Here is a 13,738-nt window from a genome sequence, read left to right as displayed (position 1 = left end):
TTCTTAGAAATGCACAACCTGCCAAGACTGAATCAGGAAGAAATAGAAAATATGAACAGACCCATCGCAAGCACAGAAATTGAAACTGTGATTAAAAATCTTCCAACAAACAAAAGCCGAGAACCAAGATGGCTTCACAGGAGAATTCTATCAAACATTTAGAGATGAGCTAACACCTATCCTTCTCAAACTCTTCCAAAATATAGCAGAGGGAGGAACACTCCCAAACTCATTCTGCGAGACCACCATCACCCTGATACCAAAACCAGACAAAGATGTCACAAAGAAAGAAAACTACAGGCCAATATCACTGATGAATACAGATGCAAAAATCCTCAACAAAACACTAGCAAACAGAATCCAACAGCACATTAAGAGGATCATACACCACGATCAAGTGGGGTCTATTCCAGGAATGCAAGGATTCTTCAATATATGCAAATCAATCAATGTGATACACCATATTAACAAATTGAAGGAGAAAAACTATATGGTCATCTCAATAAATTCAGAGAAAGCTTTTGACAAAATTCAATACCCATTTATGATAAAAAACCCTCCAGAAAGTAGGCATAGAGGGAACTTTCCTCAACATAATAAAGGCCATATACGACAAACCCACAGCCAACACTGTCCTCAATGGTGAAAAACTGATAGCATTTCCACTAAGATCAGGAACAAGACAAGGCTGCCCACTCTCACCACTCTTATTCAACATAGTTTTGGAAGTTTTAGCCACCGCATTCAGAGAAGAAAAGGAAATAAAAGGAATCCAAATTGGAAAAGAAGAAGTAAAACTTTCACTGTTTGTAGATAACATGATACTATACATAGAGAATCCTAAAGATGCTACCAGAAAACTACTAGAGCTAATCAATGAATTTGGTAATGTAGCAGGATACAAAATTAATGCACAGAAATCTCTGGCATTCCTATACACTAATGATGAAAAATCTGAAAGTGAAATCAAGACAACACTCCCATTTACCACTGCAAGAAAAAGAATAAAATATCTAGGAATAAACCTACCTAAGGAGACAAAAGACCTGTATGCAGAAAATTATAAGACACTGATGAAAGAAATTAAAGATGATACAAATAGATGGAGAGATGTACCATGTTTTTGGATTGGAAGAATCAACATTGTGAAAATGACTCTACTACCCAAAGCAATCTACAGATTCAATGCAATCCCTATCAAACTACCATTGGCATTTTTCACAGAACTAGAACAAAAAATTTCACAATTTATATGAAAACACAAAAAACCCCGAATAGCCAAATCAATCTTGAGAACAAAAAACAAAGCTGGAGGAATCAGGCTCCCTGACTTCAGACTATATTACAAAGCTACAGTAATCAAGACAGTGTGGTACTGGCACAAAAACAGAAATATAGATCAACGGAACAGGACAGAAAGCCCAGAGATAAACCCACGCACATATGGTCACCTTATCTTTGATAAGGGAGGCAGGAATGTACAGTGGAGAAAGGACAGCCTCTTCAATAAGTGGTGCTGGGAAAACTGGACAGGGACATGTAAAAGTATGAGATTAAAACACTCCCTAACACCATACACAAAAATAAGCTCAAAATGGATTAAAGACTTAAATGTAAGGCCAGAAACTATCAAATTCTTAGAGGAAAACATAGGCAGAACACTCTATGACATAAATCACAGCAAGATCCTTTTGGACCCACCTCCTAGAGAAATGGAAATAAAAACAAAGATAAACAAATGGGACATAATGAAACTTCAAAGCTTTTGCACAGCAAAGGAAACCATAAACAAGACCAAAAGACAACCCTCAGAATGGGAGAAAATATTTGCAAATGAAGCAACTGACAAAGGATTAATCTCCAAAATTTACAAGCAGCTCATGCAGCTCAATAACAAAAAAACAAACAACCCAATCCAAAAATGGGCAGAAGACCTAAATAGACATTTCTCCAAAGAAGAAATACAGACTGCTAAGAAACACATGAAAGAATGCTCAACATCATTAATCATTAGAGAAATGCAAATCAAAACTACAATGAGATATCATCTCACACCAGTCAAAATGGCCATCATCAAAAAATCTAGAAACAATAAATGCTGGAGCGGGTGTGGAGAAAAGGGAACACTCTTGCACTGCTGGTGGGAATGTGAATTGGTACAGCCACTATGGAGAACGGTATGGAGGTTCCATAAAAAACTACAAATAGAACTACCATATGACCCAGCAATCCCACTACTGGGCATATACCCTGAGAAAACCGTAATTCAAAAAGAGTCATGTACCAAAATGTTCATTGCAGCTCTATTTACAATAGCCAGGACATGGAAACAACCTATGTGTCCATCAATGGATGAATGGATAAAGAAGATGTGGCACATATATACAATGGAATATTACTCAGCCATAAAAAGAAATGAAATTGAGTTATTTGTAGTGAGGTGGATGGACCTAGAGTCTATGATGCAGAGTGAAGTAAGTCAGAAAAACAAATACCGTATGCTAACACATATATATGGAATCTAAAAAAAAAAAAAGATCTTGAAGAACCTAGGAGCAAGACGGGAATAAAGACACATACCTACTAGAGAATGGACTTGAGGATATGGGGAGGGGGAAGGGTAAGCTGTGACAAAGTGAGAGAGTCGCATGGACATATATACACTACCAAACGTAAAATAGATAGCTAGTGGGAAGCAGCCGCATAGCACAGGGAGATCAACTCGGTGCTTTATGACCAGCTCGAGGGGTAGGATAGGGAGGGTGGGAGGGAGGGAGACGCAAGAGGGAAGAGATATGGGAACATATGTATATGTATAACTGATTCACTTTGTTATAAAGCAGAAACTAACACACCATTGTAAAGCAATTATACTCCAATAAAGATGTAAAAAAAAACCAAATCATTACAATAAAGCAATTATCACAATAAAGTGAGCCACACAAGTCTTTTGGTTTCCCAGTGCGTATAAAAGTTATGTTTTGGTTTAACAGTGCATATAAAAGTAGTCTCTTAAGTATGCAATAGCATTATGTCTAAAAAACACCATGCACACATCTTAATCTAAAAATAATGCTGTTAGGGAATTCCCTGGCGGTCCAGTGGTTGGGACTCCACGCTCTTACTGCTGAGGGCCGGGGTTCGCTCCCTGGTGGGGGAACTAAGATCCCACAAGCCGCAACATAAGATCCCTCAAGCCACAAGGCACAGCCAAAAATAAATAAAAATAAAAATTTTTAGTTAAAAAAATTAAAAATAATGCTGTTAGAAATATGGCACCAAAAGACTTGTTCAATGTGGGGTTACTACAAAACTTCAATTTCTAAAAAACAGATGCAGTATCTACAAAGCACAATGAAGCAGAGCAAAGCACAATAAAATGAGCAGGTATGCCTCTAACTGAAAGTTTGTACCCTTTGACCAGCACCTCCCCATGTCCCTCATACCCCAGCCCCTGGCAACCACCATTCTCCTTTGTTTCTGAGTTCAACTTTTCTGATTACACATTAGGGAGGCCATACAAAATTTGTCTTTCTCTGTCTGGCTTATTACACTTAGCACAACATCCTCCAGGTTAATCCATGTTGTCACAAATGGCAAGGTTTCCTTTTTTATGGCTGAATGATGGTCCATTGTACACATAGTTATAAAATCCTATTTTAAGCTAATAACAACTTAACTTCGATGCTATACAAAAATTCTAGGGCTTCCCTGGTGGCGCAGTGGTTGAGAATCTGCCTGCTAATGCAGGGGACACGGGTTCGAGCCCTGGTCTGGGAGGATCCCACATGCCACGGAGCAACTAGGCCCGTGAGCCACAACTACTGAGCCTGCACATCTGGAGCCTGTGCTCCACAAGAGAGACTGCGATAGTGAGAGGCCCGCACACCACGATGAAGAGTGTTCCCCGCTTGCCACAACTAGAGAAAGCCCTCACACAGAAATGAAGACCCAACACAGCAAAAATAAATAAGTTAATTAATAAAAACTCTATGCTTTTACTTCTCCACCCCCTCATATTTTATGCCATTAATATTACAATTTATATTTTATCTTATGTATCTATTAACAAATTATTGTAATTACAGTTATTTTCAATGTTTGTCTTTAACTTTTGTATAAAAGTGATTTGCATACTACCATTACATTCAGAATTCTGAATCTGATTATAAATTTACCTTTACCAGTGAGTTTTATACATTCATATGTTTTTACACTGTTAATTAGCATCCTTTCATTTCAGCTTGAAGAACTCCTTTTAACATTTATTATAATGCACGTCCAGTGGTGATGAATTTCCTCACCTTTTGTTTGTTTGGGAAAGTCTTTACCTTACCTTCATTTCTGAAGGACAGCACTACTTGGTATAGCATTCTTAGTTGGCAGTTTTCTTCTTTAAATATTTTGAATATATCATACCATTCTCTCTGCAAGAGAAACCAAAGGTTTCCTTGTACATGACAAGAGCCTTTTCTCTTGTTGCTTTCAAAATTCTGATTCTTGCATTTTTGACAGTTTGATGTGTCTAGATGAAGTCATTTTGGGGTTGTACCTGTTTGGGGTCCTTTTAGCTTCGTGCCCATATCTCTCGCCATATTTGGCATGTTTTTAGCCATTATTTCTTTAAATAGACTTCCTGCCATTTTCTCTCTCTCTTCTCCATCTTGGACTTCAATAATGTATATGACAGCATCCCATAAGTCTTGCAGCGTTTTTTCACTCTTCATTCTTTCCATCCCCCCAACCCCCAACCCCCTCCTCTGGATGTATAATTTCAAATGACCTATCTTTGAGTTCACTGATTCCTTCTTCTGCTTGATCAAATCTGTTTTTGAAGCTCTCTATTGAATTTTACAGATCACTCATTGTATTCTTCAGCTCTGGGATTTCTGGGTTTTAGGGGGCTTGGAGGGCTTTTTAAAAATAGTTTCTGTTTCTTTGTTGAACTTCTCATTATTTCATGTATTGTTTTCTTTATTTTGTTCTGTTGCCTATCTGTGTTTTCTTGTAGTTAACTGAACTTCATTAAAAGGATTAGTCTGAATTCTTGGCCAGTCAGTTCATAGGTCTCTATTTCTTTAAGTTTGGTTATTGGAGCTTTATTAGTTTCTTTGGTGGTGTCATGTTTCCCTGATTCTTCATTATTCTTGCATACTGGTGTTGGTGTCTGTGCATTTGAGGAAGCAGTCACCTCTTCCAATCCTCACATTTGCTTTGGCAGCGAAAGACCTTCACTAGTCAGGCTAGCTTGGGGTTCTAGAAAGGGCCAGCTGGTAGAGTCCATAGGAGGGCAGGCAGGGCCTCTGGTTGGGTGGGGCCACTGGCTCAGCTCTGCATGCAGGCAGGATCACTGCCTGAGCTGCCTGGTCAGGTGGAACTGCTAGCTGGGGTCCATGGATAGGCATGACCACTGGCTGAGCTCTGAGGTTGGGTAGGGCTGCTGCTTGGGTTCTCTGGTCAGGCAGGAACAAACTGTACTCCCTGGCTGGTTGGTGCCATTAGCTGGATTCCATGTTCAGGTGTAGACAGAGACTGTGCTCCACAGTTGGGTGTGCCCACAGGATGAACTCTGTGTTCAGGCAGGACTCCAGACTATGTTCCACAGTCAGGCTCCCTGGTCAGGTAAGACTGCAAGCAAGCTCTGCAGTTTGGTGGGGCTGCTGGCTTGGCTCTCTTTTTTTTTTTTTTTTTTAATTAAAAGCTTTTTATTATGACCTTTATTAAGAGCTCATAAATCACATTCTTAATCTGGCTCTGTTACTATTTTTTCCCTCCATGAATTCTCCCAAAGTTATAAAAAATAAAAATGTATAAATATACATTGAGGATTATGCACAGGCCACTAGCCAGGGATGTCAGCTGGGCAGAACTGCTCACCCTGCTTCCTGAACAGATGGGGACATGATTCTGATGCCACAGTGAGTGGAATCGCTTACTGCCCTCTCTGATTGGGTGAGGTGGCCAGGAGAGATGCAGAACCACTGCCATGATCCACACACTGGTCACTGTGAGCCCTGCCCACTTTTTTGTTACTAGCTGACCTTTGGTGGTCTAGCCTTGCCAATTCTCCCAGGGTTCTCCATGAGGCGAGACAGAAGTGACCTTCCCAGGGAATACTCCAGAATGCTGAGGAAACTGGATGACTACCTTGACTCTCTTCTCCCCACTAGAGAAACTGGATGCCTCAGTGTGACACTGTGCTTGCTTGAAGGAGGGGCAACAGAGTCAAAGTGAAACCACTGCTCTTAGTATTCTAATGTGGCCTCTCTCAGTTTTTGTGCTCTAAGAGAGTGTTTTAACCTCACCACCAGGTTCTGGGATTTTCAGAAAGGCATTCTTGACTGTGAATAGTTGCTAATCTGTATTTTTCATGAGGACTAGAGCCAGGGATCTCCTATACCACCATCTTGCTTACACCACTCCCTACATCTGCTCTTAATTGCAAAATTAAGTATTTATTTCCAGTCAGGTTCTTCCCAGAGAATATGATCTCAAACTTTATTTTACTCAATTCTTATCAAAAATCTTTGTTATAAGAAATAGTATTAATAAAAGATTATCTAATGTAAACAAACTTTTAAAATTCCTAATTGCATTTACTATAAATATTTTATCAAGAATCTAAGTCCCATAGTATCTTTTTAAGACACTTCTCTTAGGCAATAAAATGCAATGCTTCTCCTAAATTTTTTTTTTTTATCTTATGATTATTGAGACTAACAAAGCTTCCCTCTTTGCTATAGCTGCTAGACAGCCCAGAACCAATGTTGGGCCCAACTGTACATGACTTAATGGTGTTCTTGTTTATGTACCAACCTTTGCTTGGGTTTTACATTATGATCTTATCTTTAATTTCCAGATATCTCATTGTCCTTTGCTGTGTTCTTACATACTATATCATACACATTTTTTAATAAATCACCTCAAATACTTTTTGAAAGAAAGTTGGAGAAAAAAAGACAAGTAGGCAAGTATACTGAAAAGGTCACTAGAACACTTAGCTTATTACTTTACAACAATTCTTCTTACTTCTTCTCTATTCCCACCAGTACTACCGTAGTCAAGGAAAGCAGACAAGATATTCCCTTAGGGTATCTTTTTTTTTCTTTTCAGTTCCACTCAAATCCTATCTTTTTTTTTTTCAATTAGTTTCTGCTTTATAACAAAGTGAGTCAGATATACGTATACATCTGTTCCCATATCCCTTCCCTCTTGTGTCCCCCCCTTAGGGTATCTTTGATGCTCAGGATTCTTATAGGTATTTTCTCCCCATTTTCACAAATATAATAATGAAGAAAACAGAACTTACCAGATAAACAATATGCAGATCATTTTCTAAAACAAAGCCCTTCATTGCTCTTTGGAGGTCAGCAAAAATATCTAAAGTATCAACTGGAGAAAGTGACGAAGAAAGAGTTGCCAAACCAAGATGTGTTGGATGATACACACTTCCTGATTTGGGATTGGGGGTGGAGAAATAAAGGACCAAATGTTAAAAATAAAATAAAACAAATGCTGTCTTTTGGCATTCTATAATTAACATTTTAAGGCTCTGATAAATTTTACAAACAGAATCCAATGCATGGATATTTATTAGCAGGCTCTATGCTAATTGTCTGATGTTGCTGAACACAGCACTGATTTACTAAAAATGAGTTGAAAAGCCAGTTTCCTTTTATACTGCTGGAAAAGTCAATTTCCTTTTACTAAGCAGTCTTAGACACTCTAAATCACTAAAGGTGAAAAAGTGAGTAAGCTGAAATTAAGAATAATTTACCTTCTGTTCCATCACTAGCTTCAGTAGTCTGAATGAATTCATTTTCTAGTAGCCACATTACACAGGCCTCAATTGCTCCAAGTTGAACAGAATCTTTATTTTTCTGAATTCCCTGCTTCCCTTCTTTCATACTTGCAGCCAAAAATGTGCAAGAAGCATAAGTTTGTATGTCCTGTGATGTACTTGCCACGCCACCAACTATTATCTGAGACAAGAGGTTTGAAATATTCTGTAACTTTTTAATAAGACACATAGGTCCTCAAAATATAAAAGAAATTACTTTGTTCTCTTAAAATGTTATCAGCATCTTAATGTAGAGACTCTTTATTAACTCTTCCACCATCATTCATTACAAAGGTAGATAACACCTACTGACAACATGAAAAGTTTTCCTTAAAAGTAGATATAGCATGTTCTCATAAATGAAAATAAATGAATCATTATCTATCTGAAATGTGGGAATTAACAACATAATTAAATAATATACATATATAAGTATATAACATATACTATAAAGGAGGTATTGATGGTTCATGGCCATGAACCAAATCAATTCTTCTCATCCTTCCTTTTTTAAATATGTGGGCATATAAAAATGCAAGTACTGAATACTCCCCACCTAGAAGAGGGGTGAGAATTGGTGTAGAAAAAGATGAAAGTGGCATCTTATAGATACCATTTTCCTGAAACTATTCTATTACATATACTAATCTGCCCCTGTCTTCTTTCATTTAATGTATACTGGAAACATACCAAATCATTCTAAACAGAGCTATTTCATTCTTTTTAATGACAGCAAAGCATAGTTTTACCAAGACTTGTTTAGTTTTAATAGTATTTTAGTTATTTCCAGGTTCTTCTTATTACCAATAGAGCTATAACAAACATTCTTGTATCTTTAATTTGATGAAATTTCACAAATACATCCCTAGGTAAAATTCCTAGATGTGAATCTGCTGGATAAATGGCTCTGTGCATTTTTTTAAAAATTCTTAGTAGGTATGGCCACGTTGCTCTCCAAAAGAGTTTCAGCACTGTATGAGTGCCTACTTTCTATAGTCTTACCTACCCTGTGCTATCAATTACTTTCTTTTTTTTTTTTTCAAACAGAGCTAAAGGGGAAAAAACGAGAATAAGTACAATACCAGTCCTCCAGCACCAGCAATGAAACCAACAGCAAGGCATGTTGGTATAGGAATAGAAACTTTTTTGAATGAATACATGAAACAGTTAAAAGGGGTTACCTTTGAGGACTCTGAGCAAAAGGTTTTATTTTTCACTTTAGATACTTCTGTCTTTAGAAGTTTGCAACTTCTAATTGTGTATTTGTAATTTTATTTTATTTTAATGTCAACAGGTATTATCTGGATGGAGGAACTAAGGTCCATTTTTGTCATCATTTTTTTAAATTCAGAAAATAATAAAGAACATCTAAAAAATAACCATCTGGCATTTGTGATTTAATACACTGTTTTGAAGTAGATTCGTATGGCACTAGCTGTATTAAACTCCAGGAAATAACTATATAAAGTAGAAGAGGTTCAGATTTGGGAAGGCTATAAATAATCTCATAAAGAAACATAAAGCTGGGCCTCCCTGGTGGCGCAGTGGTTGAGAGTCCGCCTGCCGATGCAGGGGATACGGGTTCGTGCCCCGGTCTGGGAGGATCCCATATGCCGCGGAGCGGCTGGGCCCGTGAGCCATGGCCGCTGGGCCTGCGCGTCCGGAGCCTGTGCTCCGCAACGGGAGAGGCCACAACAGTGAGAGGCCCGCATACCGCAAAAAGAAAAAAAAAAAAAAAAAAAGAAACATAAAGCTAAGATTTTTCACATACTAAAGTTCTATCATTGTACTACAGGAACAAAAAAGCAAATGGTAGTTTAGTGAACTCTCTCTTACCTCCAGAATAGCTCTTATCATGCTCGAAGTTACTTCTTCTCCTTCTTGTCTTTGCAAACAGCTGCGAACAGGTTTTAGAGATCCCTGAAGTAGAGCTATACCTTTTGATTTCTCAGAGTTTTTACAAACTAAGATACTCTCACCTATAATCAAAAAAAAACTACACATTTGCAGAATCCCAACACATTTACATAAAATACCTGCTAAAGAGAATTTAAACTGGCTTACTTGTTTAAAAGGAGACAAGAGCTAGTGGTTGTTATAGTCATATAATTATCACTAATGTTTTTATTTTCTGAATTTTGGATTGAAGGGGATCAGAATATGCTACATCAAAATATGCCACTTTAGCATAAGGATTATTTTGACCTGAAGCCAATTGGGAAGCAGCAAACATAGAAAGAGCTCTTTGCTTTCTCCTTATTTGCTTAGAAGCAGGACGTAAAATTCCCTGTGAAGGTGTTCCCCTTCCTGTCTCTCACAGCAGGAGGACAATTCTTATCACTGGAGACAAAAAGTCAGTATTGAGATGGGTGTGCACAAACCTCACTAAAGAAACCTTAACTTGCATTAATCTCCAGCATATATCTACCTTCCCACAATGTACCACCCCCTAGAAGCCCAAACCCCTTTTCCTTTGTCTTGTCACTTCTCTACAATTCATCACTCTTTGTTAAAAGGGTATATAAGCCCCCAGCATCTAACTGCTTCTTTAGATTTTTACTTTTCTATTAGGGACTCTGTGTATGTAAAAAGTTAAATATTAACAGCAAGTCAAATATGTATGGCTTTTTTCCTGTTAATCTGTAATTTGTCAGTTTCATTTGCAGGCACTAGGCATAGAACCTAAGAAGGTAGAGGAAAAGTCTTTTCCTTCCCTACAGGATTAACTATTATTATTGAATAATTAAGTATATAATAGTAATAGACATTTTTAAAACTATAAAGGAAAATGCAGATGCAAATTATTACTGGTTATGAAACTGCATACCAGTCCCTGTGTCCCTGTCCTTTGAAGTAAAAAGCTCCCAGGCCTCCCCTCAGTCTCAAAAGGCTGGCTCAAGAGTTAATGATTAGGAAATGCAAAGGTGTAGAAACAAAGAATAGCTGTTGGGCCAGGAAACTGGTAACAATTTAGACTATAAACCAGCCACATAGCAGAGTCACCGAACTCTCAGTTCCCTGAAAGATATAGATAAAAGGTCTAACACACGTTCCTAAGTTGTTCTATAGGAAGCAGACCCCCAAATGAAAACTGCTGATTGCAAGCATGTAGACCCCAGACCAGCTGAACCCAGAAAACTGGTGATGCTTGAAACTTCACCTTGATGCCAACCAATTCGAGAATTGTGCACAAGCTGCTCATGCACCCGGAAGCTCCCTCACACTGCCTTTAAAAGCCCTTTGCCTGCACCAAGATGTTAAGATCGTTTTTAAGGACGCTAGTCCACCATCTTCTCCTTCTCGGTTAGCTGGCTTTTTCAAATAAAGTCACTTTCCTTGAATCAACACCTTGTCACCTGACTTACTGGCCTACCGTGTAATGAGTAGCCAAACCTGAGTTCAATATCAGTTATACATGATGATAATATAAAATCAAAAATATTAACAGATACCTAGAAATCACATTGTAACACTCACTAATTTAAATGCTTTAGGCTATTGAAACAATCAAGTGAATAAAAATATGTGAAAGCACTTATTAATTAAATACATATACAGGACTTCCCTGGTGGCACAGTGGATAAGAATCCACCTGCCAATGCAGGGGACACGGGTTCCATCCCTGGTCCGGGAAGATCCCACATGCCACGGAGCAACTAAGCCCGTGCTCCACAACTACTGAACCTGTGCTCTAGAGCCCGCGTGCCACAACTACTGAGCCAACGTGCTGCAACTACTGAAGCCCTCATGCCTAGAGCCCATGCTCCACAACAAGAGAAGCCACCACAATGAGAAGCCTGCGCACTGCAACGAAGAGTAGCCCCCACTCACCGCAACTAGAGAAAGTCCGCATGCAGCAACAAAGACCCAACGCAGCCACCAAAAAAAAAATTAAATCTTAAAAAAAGTCACTAAGAAAAAAATATACAAATATACAATTTATACAAACATAAACACTTATTACAACAATTAAGACTAGAGAAAACTAATTTTTTTTCAAAAATGAATCCAATAGTAAGGGAAAGGAAGCAGTAAATAAGATATTCAACATGAATGAAGGCCATTTGCATTAGAGAAAAATAAAAATAAAAGTAGCATTGTGGTAGACTATATTAACCACCCAGGCAGAGAGAAAATACAGATGATGCTTTCTTAACACTGCCAAATTGAGAATCAAGATAGGAAAAATATAAGGAACTACAAACTTGATAACCATTGGTTATTTATCCCAAGTATAATTACAAAAAACATAGGTACCATCAAAACAAACAAACAAAAGCCAGATGAATAAAATATACCACCTGGCTCTTGTGATAACTATAAAACAACCCAGCTTAAAACAAAAAAACTACCTAGAAAATGGATCAACTAGCATTAGCAACAAGGTAAAAAGCCACTTTGAGCAGCGTAAAGCTCTTCCAGGCTTTGATTCTTCAACAAAATAGACAACCCTTTTTCAGGATGAGCAAGATTTATGAAAATGCCCAAAATAATGCCAGCATTATATGTCCAGATCCCATTCCCACCTGCCTAGTGAGGCTGTATCCATATTATAATTGAGAAGTCAATTAGAATCAAATCATTCACAGATTTGATATAGATAGATCTGCCAACTTTTTAACTTGCAAGTCACTGTTTTGGCACAAAGCACCATCATCCTACACTGGAAGGTTCCAAGAAATCCAAAGAGAGATTAAAGAGTCATCTAAATAAAACTCCATGAACTATCCAGGAAATATTAACATCATTTTAAAAATGCGAAGAAGTTACAAAAATGCTACACAGTCCAAAAAGAATGACCAAGTATTTAAATCTTCATAGTTGATATGAAACCCTTTATTTGCACATTCCCCACTTAAAGAAATTCTGAGCAAGCCATATGCCATCCTAAAATGGAACATTATGCAAAGTCAAAATCTCAGAAGTTTCCAAGACCTCAGAAACAAAGTTGTTGTGGTATATTTTAGTATTGTTTGAATGTTATCTGATTTAAGGCTTGATATTAGTCCAGGGTGCCAACCTTCCTATTATTCTTCCCCATGAGAAAGATAAGCACAAGCTAAGAATGTAGCAAGGCAAATAAAACCTCCTTATCTTTACATTACCTTGAAGACCCTCTGGCCTTGAAAAGAAGAGTATTTGTGTAAAATGAACTTACACTCCACTCTCCAGAGTTGTGAGTCTACTGAGAAATGAAAATTGGAGGAAGGACAGAAGGAGGCAGTTAGGAATGAGAAGGGAGTGTCTGAGCTCTTCCTCCTGCCCTTTTAAAACACATAAATGTAATCTGCATATTTCGTAGATAAAGTAAGAGACAGAAGCAGGATAAACTTCTTTGATGCCTATAGTAAGAGAAATCCAATGAGGTGGAAGGTTTGTTTAATCAACAAACTTCTTAGGGCTTAAAAGTGAGGCAGACCAGTGGTCCTTCAGGGATTACATACAGACGAATCATTTGCTACTAGGGCTGAGACTAATACTTGCCCCTAATAGCCATTCTCTCATTCTTTCTTTAATAAAACCCCTAAAAGTTAGATGAACACAGGGTCACTCAGCTAGATTATATTCACCAGCTTCCCTGTAGTCGGGGAATATAAACATGTGACTTAGTTCTGGCCAATTGTGTGTAAGGAGAAATACTAAGTGCAACTTCTGGGAAGTGCCCTTAAAGGGTAGGATGGGCCCTTTACTTCCTCATCTCTCCTTCCTGATGACTGAAATGCAGATGTGATAACAGAGACTGGAATAGCCATCTTATACCACAAGATAGAAACTATATTGCTGAACACGGAAAAACAAACTAGAAGAAAGAAAGTGTGACAGAGAATGTTCCTCTCAAAGTTCTTTAATTTTAGAAGACTCAACAATTTAGTCATACCCAGAATAATGTAGCAGGCA

At 38.0% G+C, this 13,738-nt stretch overlaps 1 protein-coding gene across 3 annotated transcripts in view; it reads right to left on the bottom strand.

Moving 5' to 3' along the window:
- POLQ (DNA polymerase theta) overlaps nucleotides 1-13,738 on the bottom strand; it is a 125,556-nt gene that overhangs the window by 90,078 nt on the left and 21,740 nt on the right. For all 3 annotated transcript variants that reach the window (XM_082624243.1, XM_082624244.1, XM_082624245.1), the window contains exons 10-12: nucleotides 9,677-9,819; nucleotides 7,778-7,982; nucleotides 7,310-7,452 (exon numbers count right to left, since the gene is read on the bottom strand). In XM_082624243.1, coding sequence (XP_082480369.1) covers nucleotides 7,310-7,452; nucleotides 7,778-7,982; nucleotides 9,677-9,819 — 491 coding nt within the window. The remainder of the gene's footprint in view (nucleotides 1-7,309; nucleotides 7,453-7,777; nucleotides 7,983-9,676; nucleotides 9,820-13,738) is intronic.

This window comes from Mesoplodon mirus (genome assembly GCF_964341445.2).
Source record: "Mesoplodon mirus genome assembly, chromosome: 6".
Classification (NCBI taxonomy): domain Eukaryota; kingdom Metazoa; phylum Chordata; class Mammalia; order Artiodactyla; family Ziphiidae; genus Mesoplodon; species Mesoplodon mirus.
This window is presented reverse-complemented; position numbering and strand designations above follow the sequence as displayed.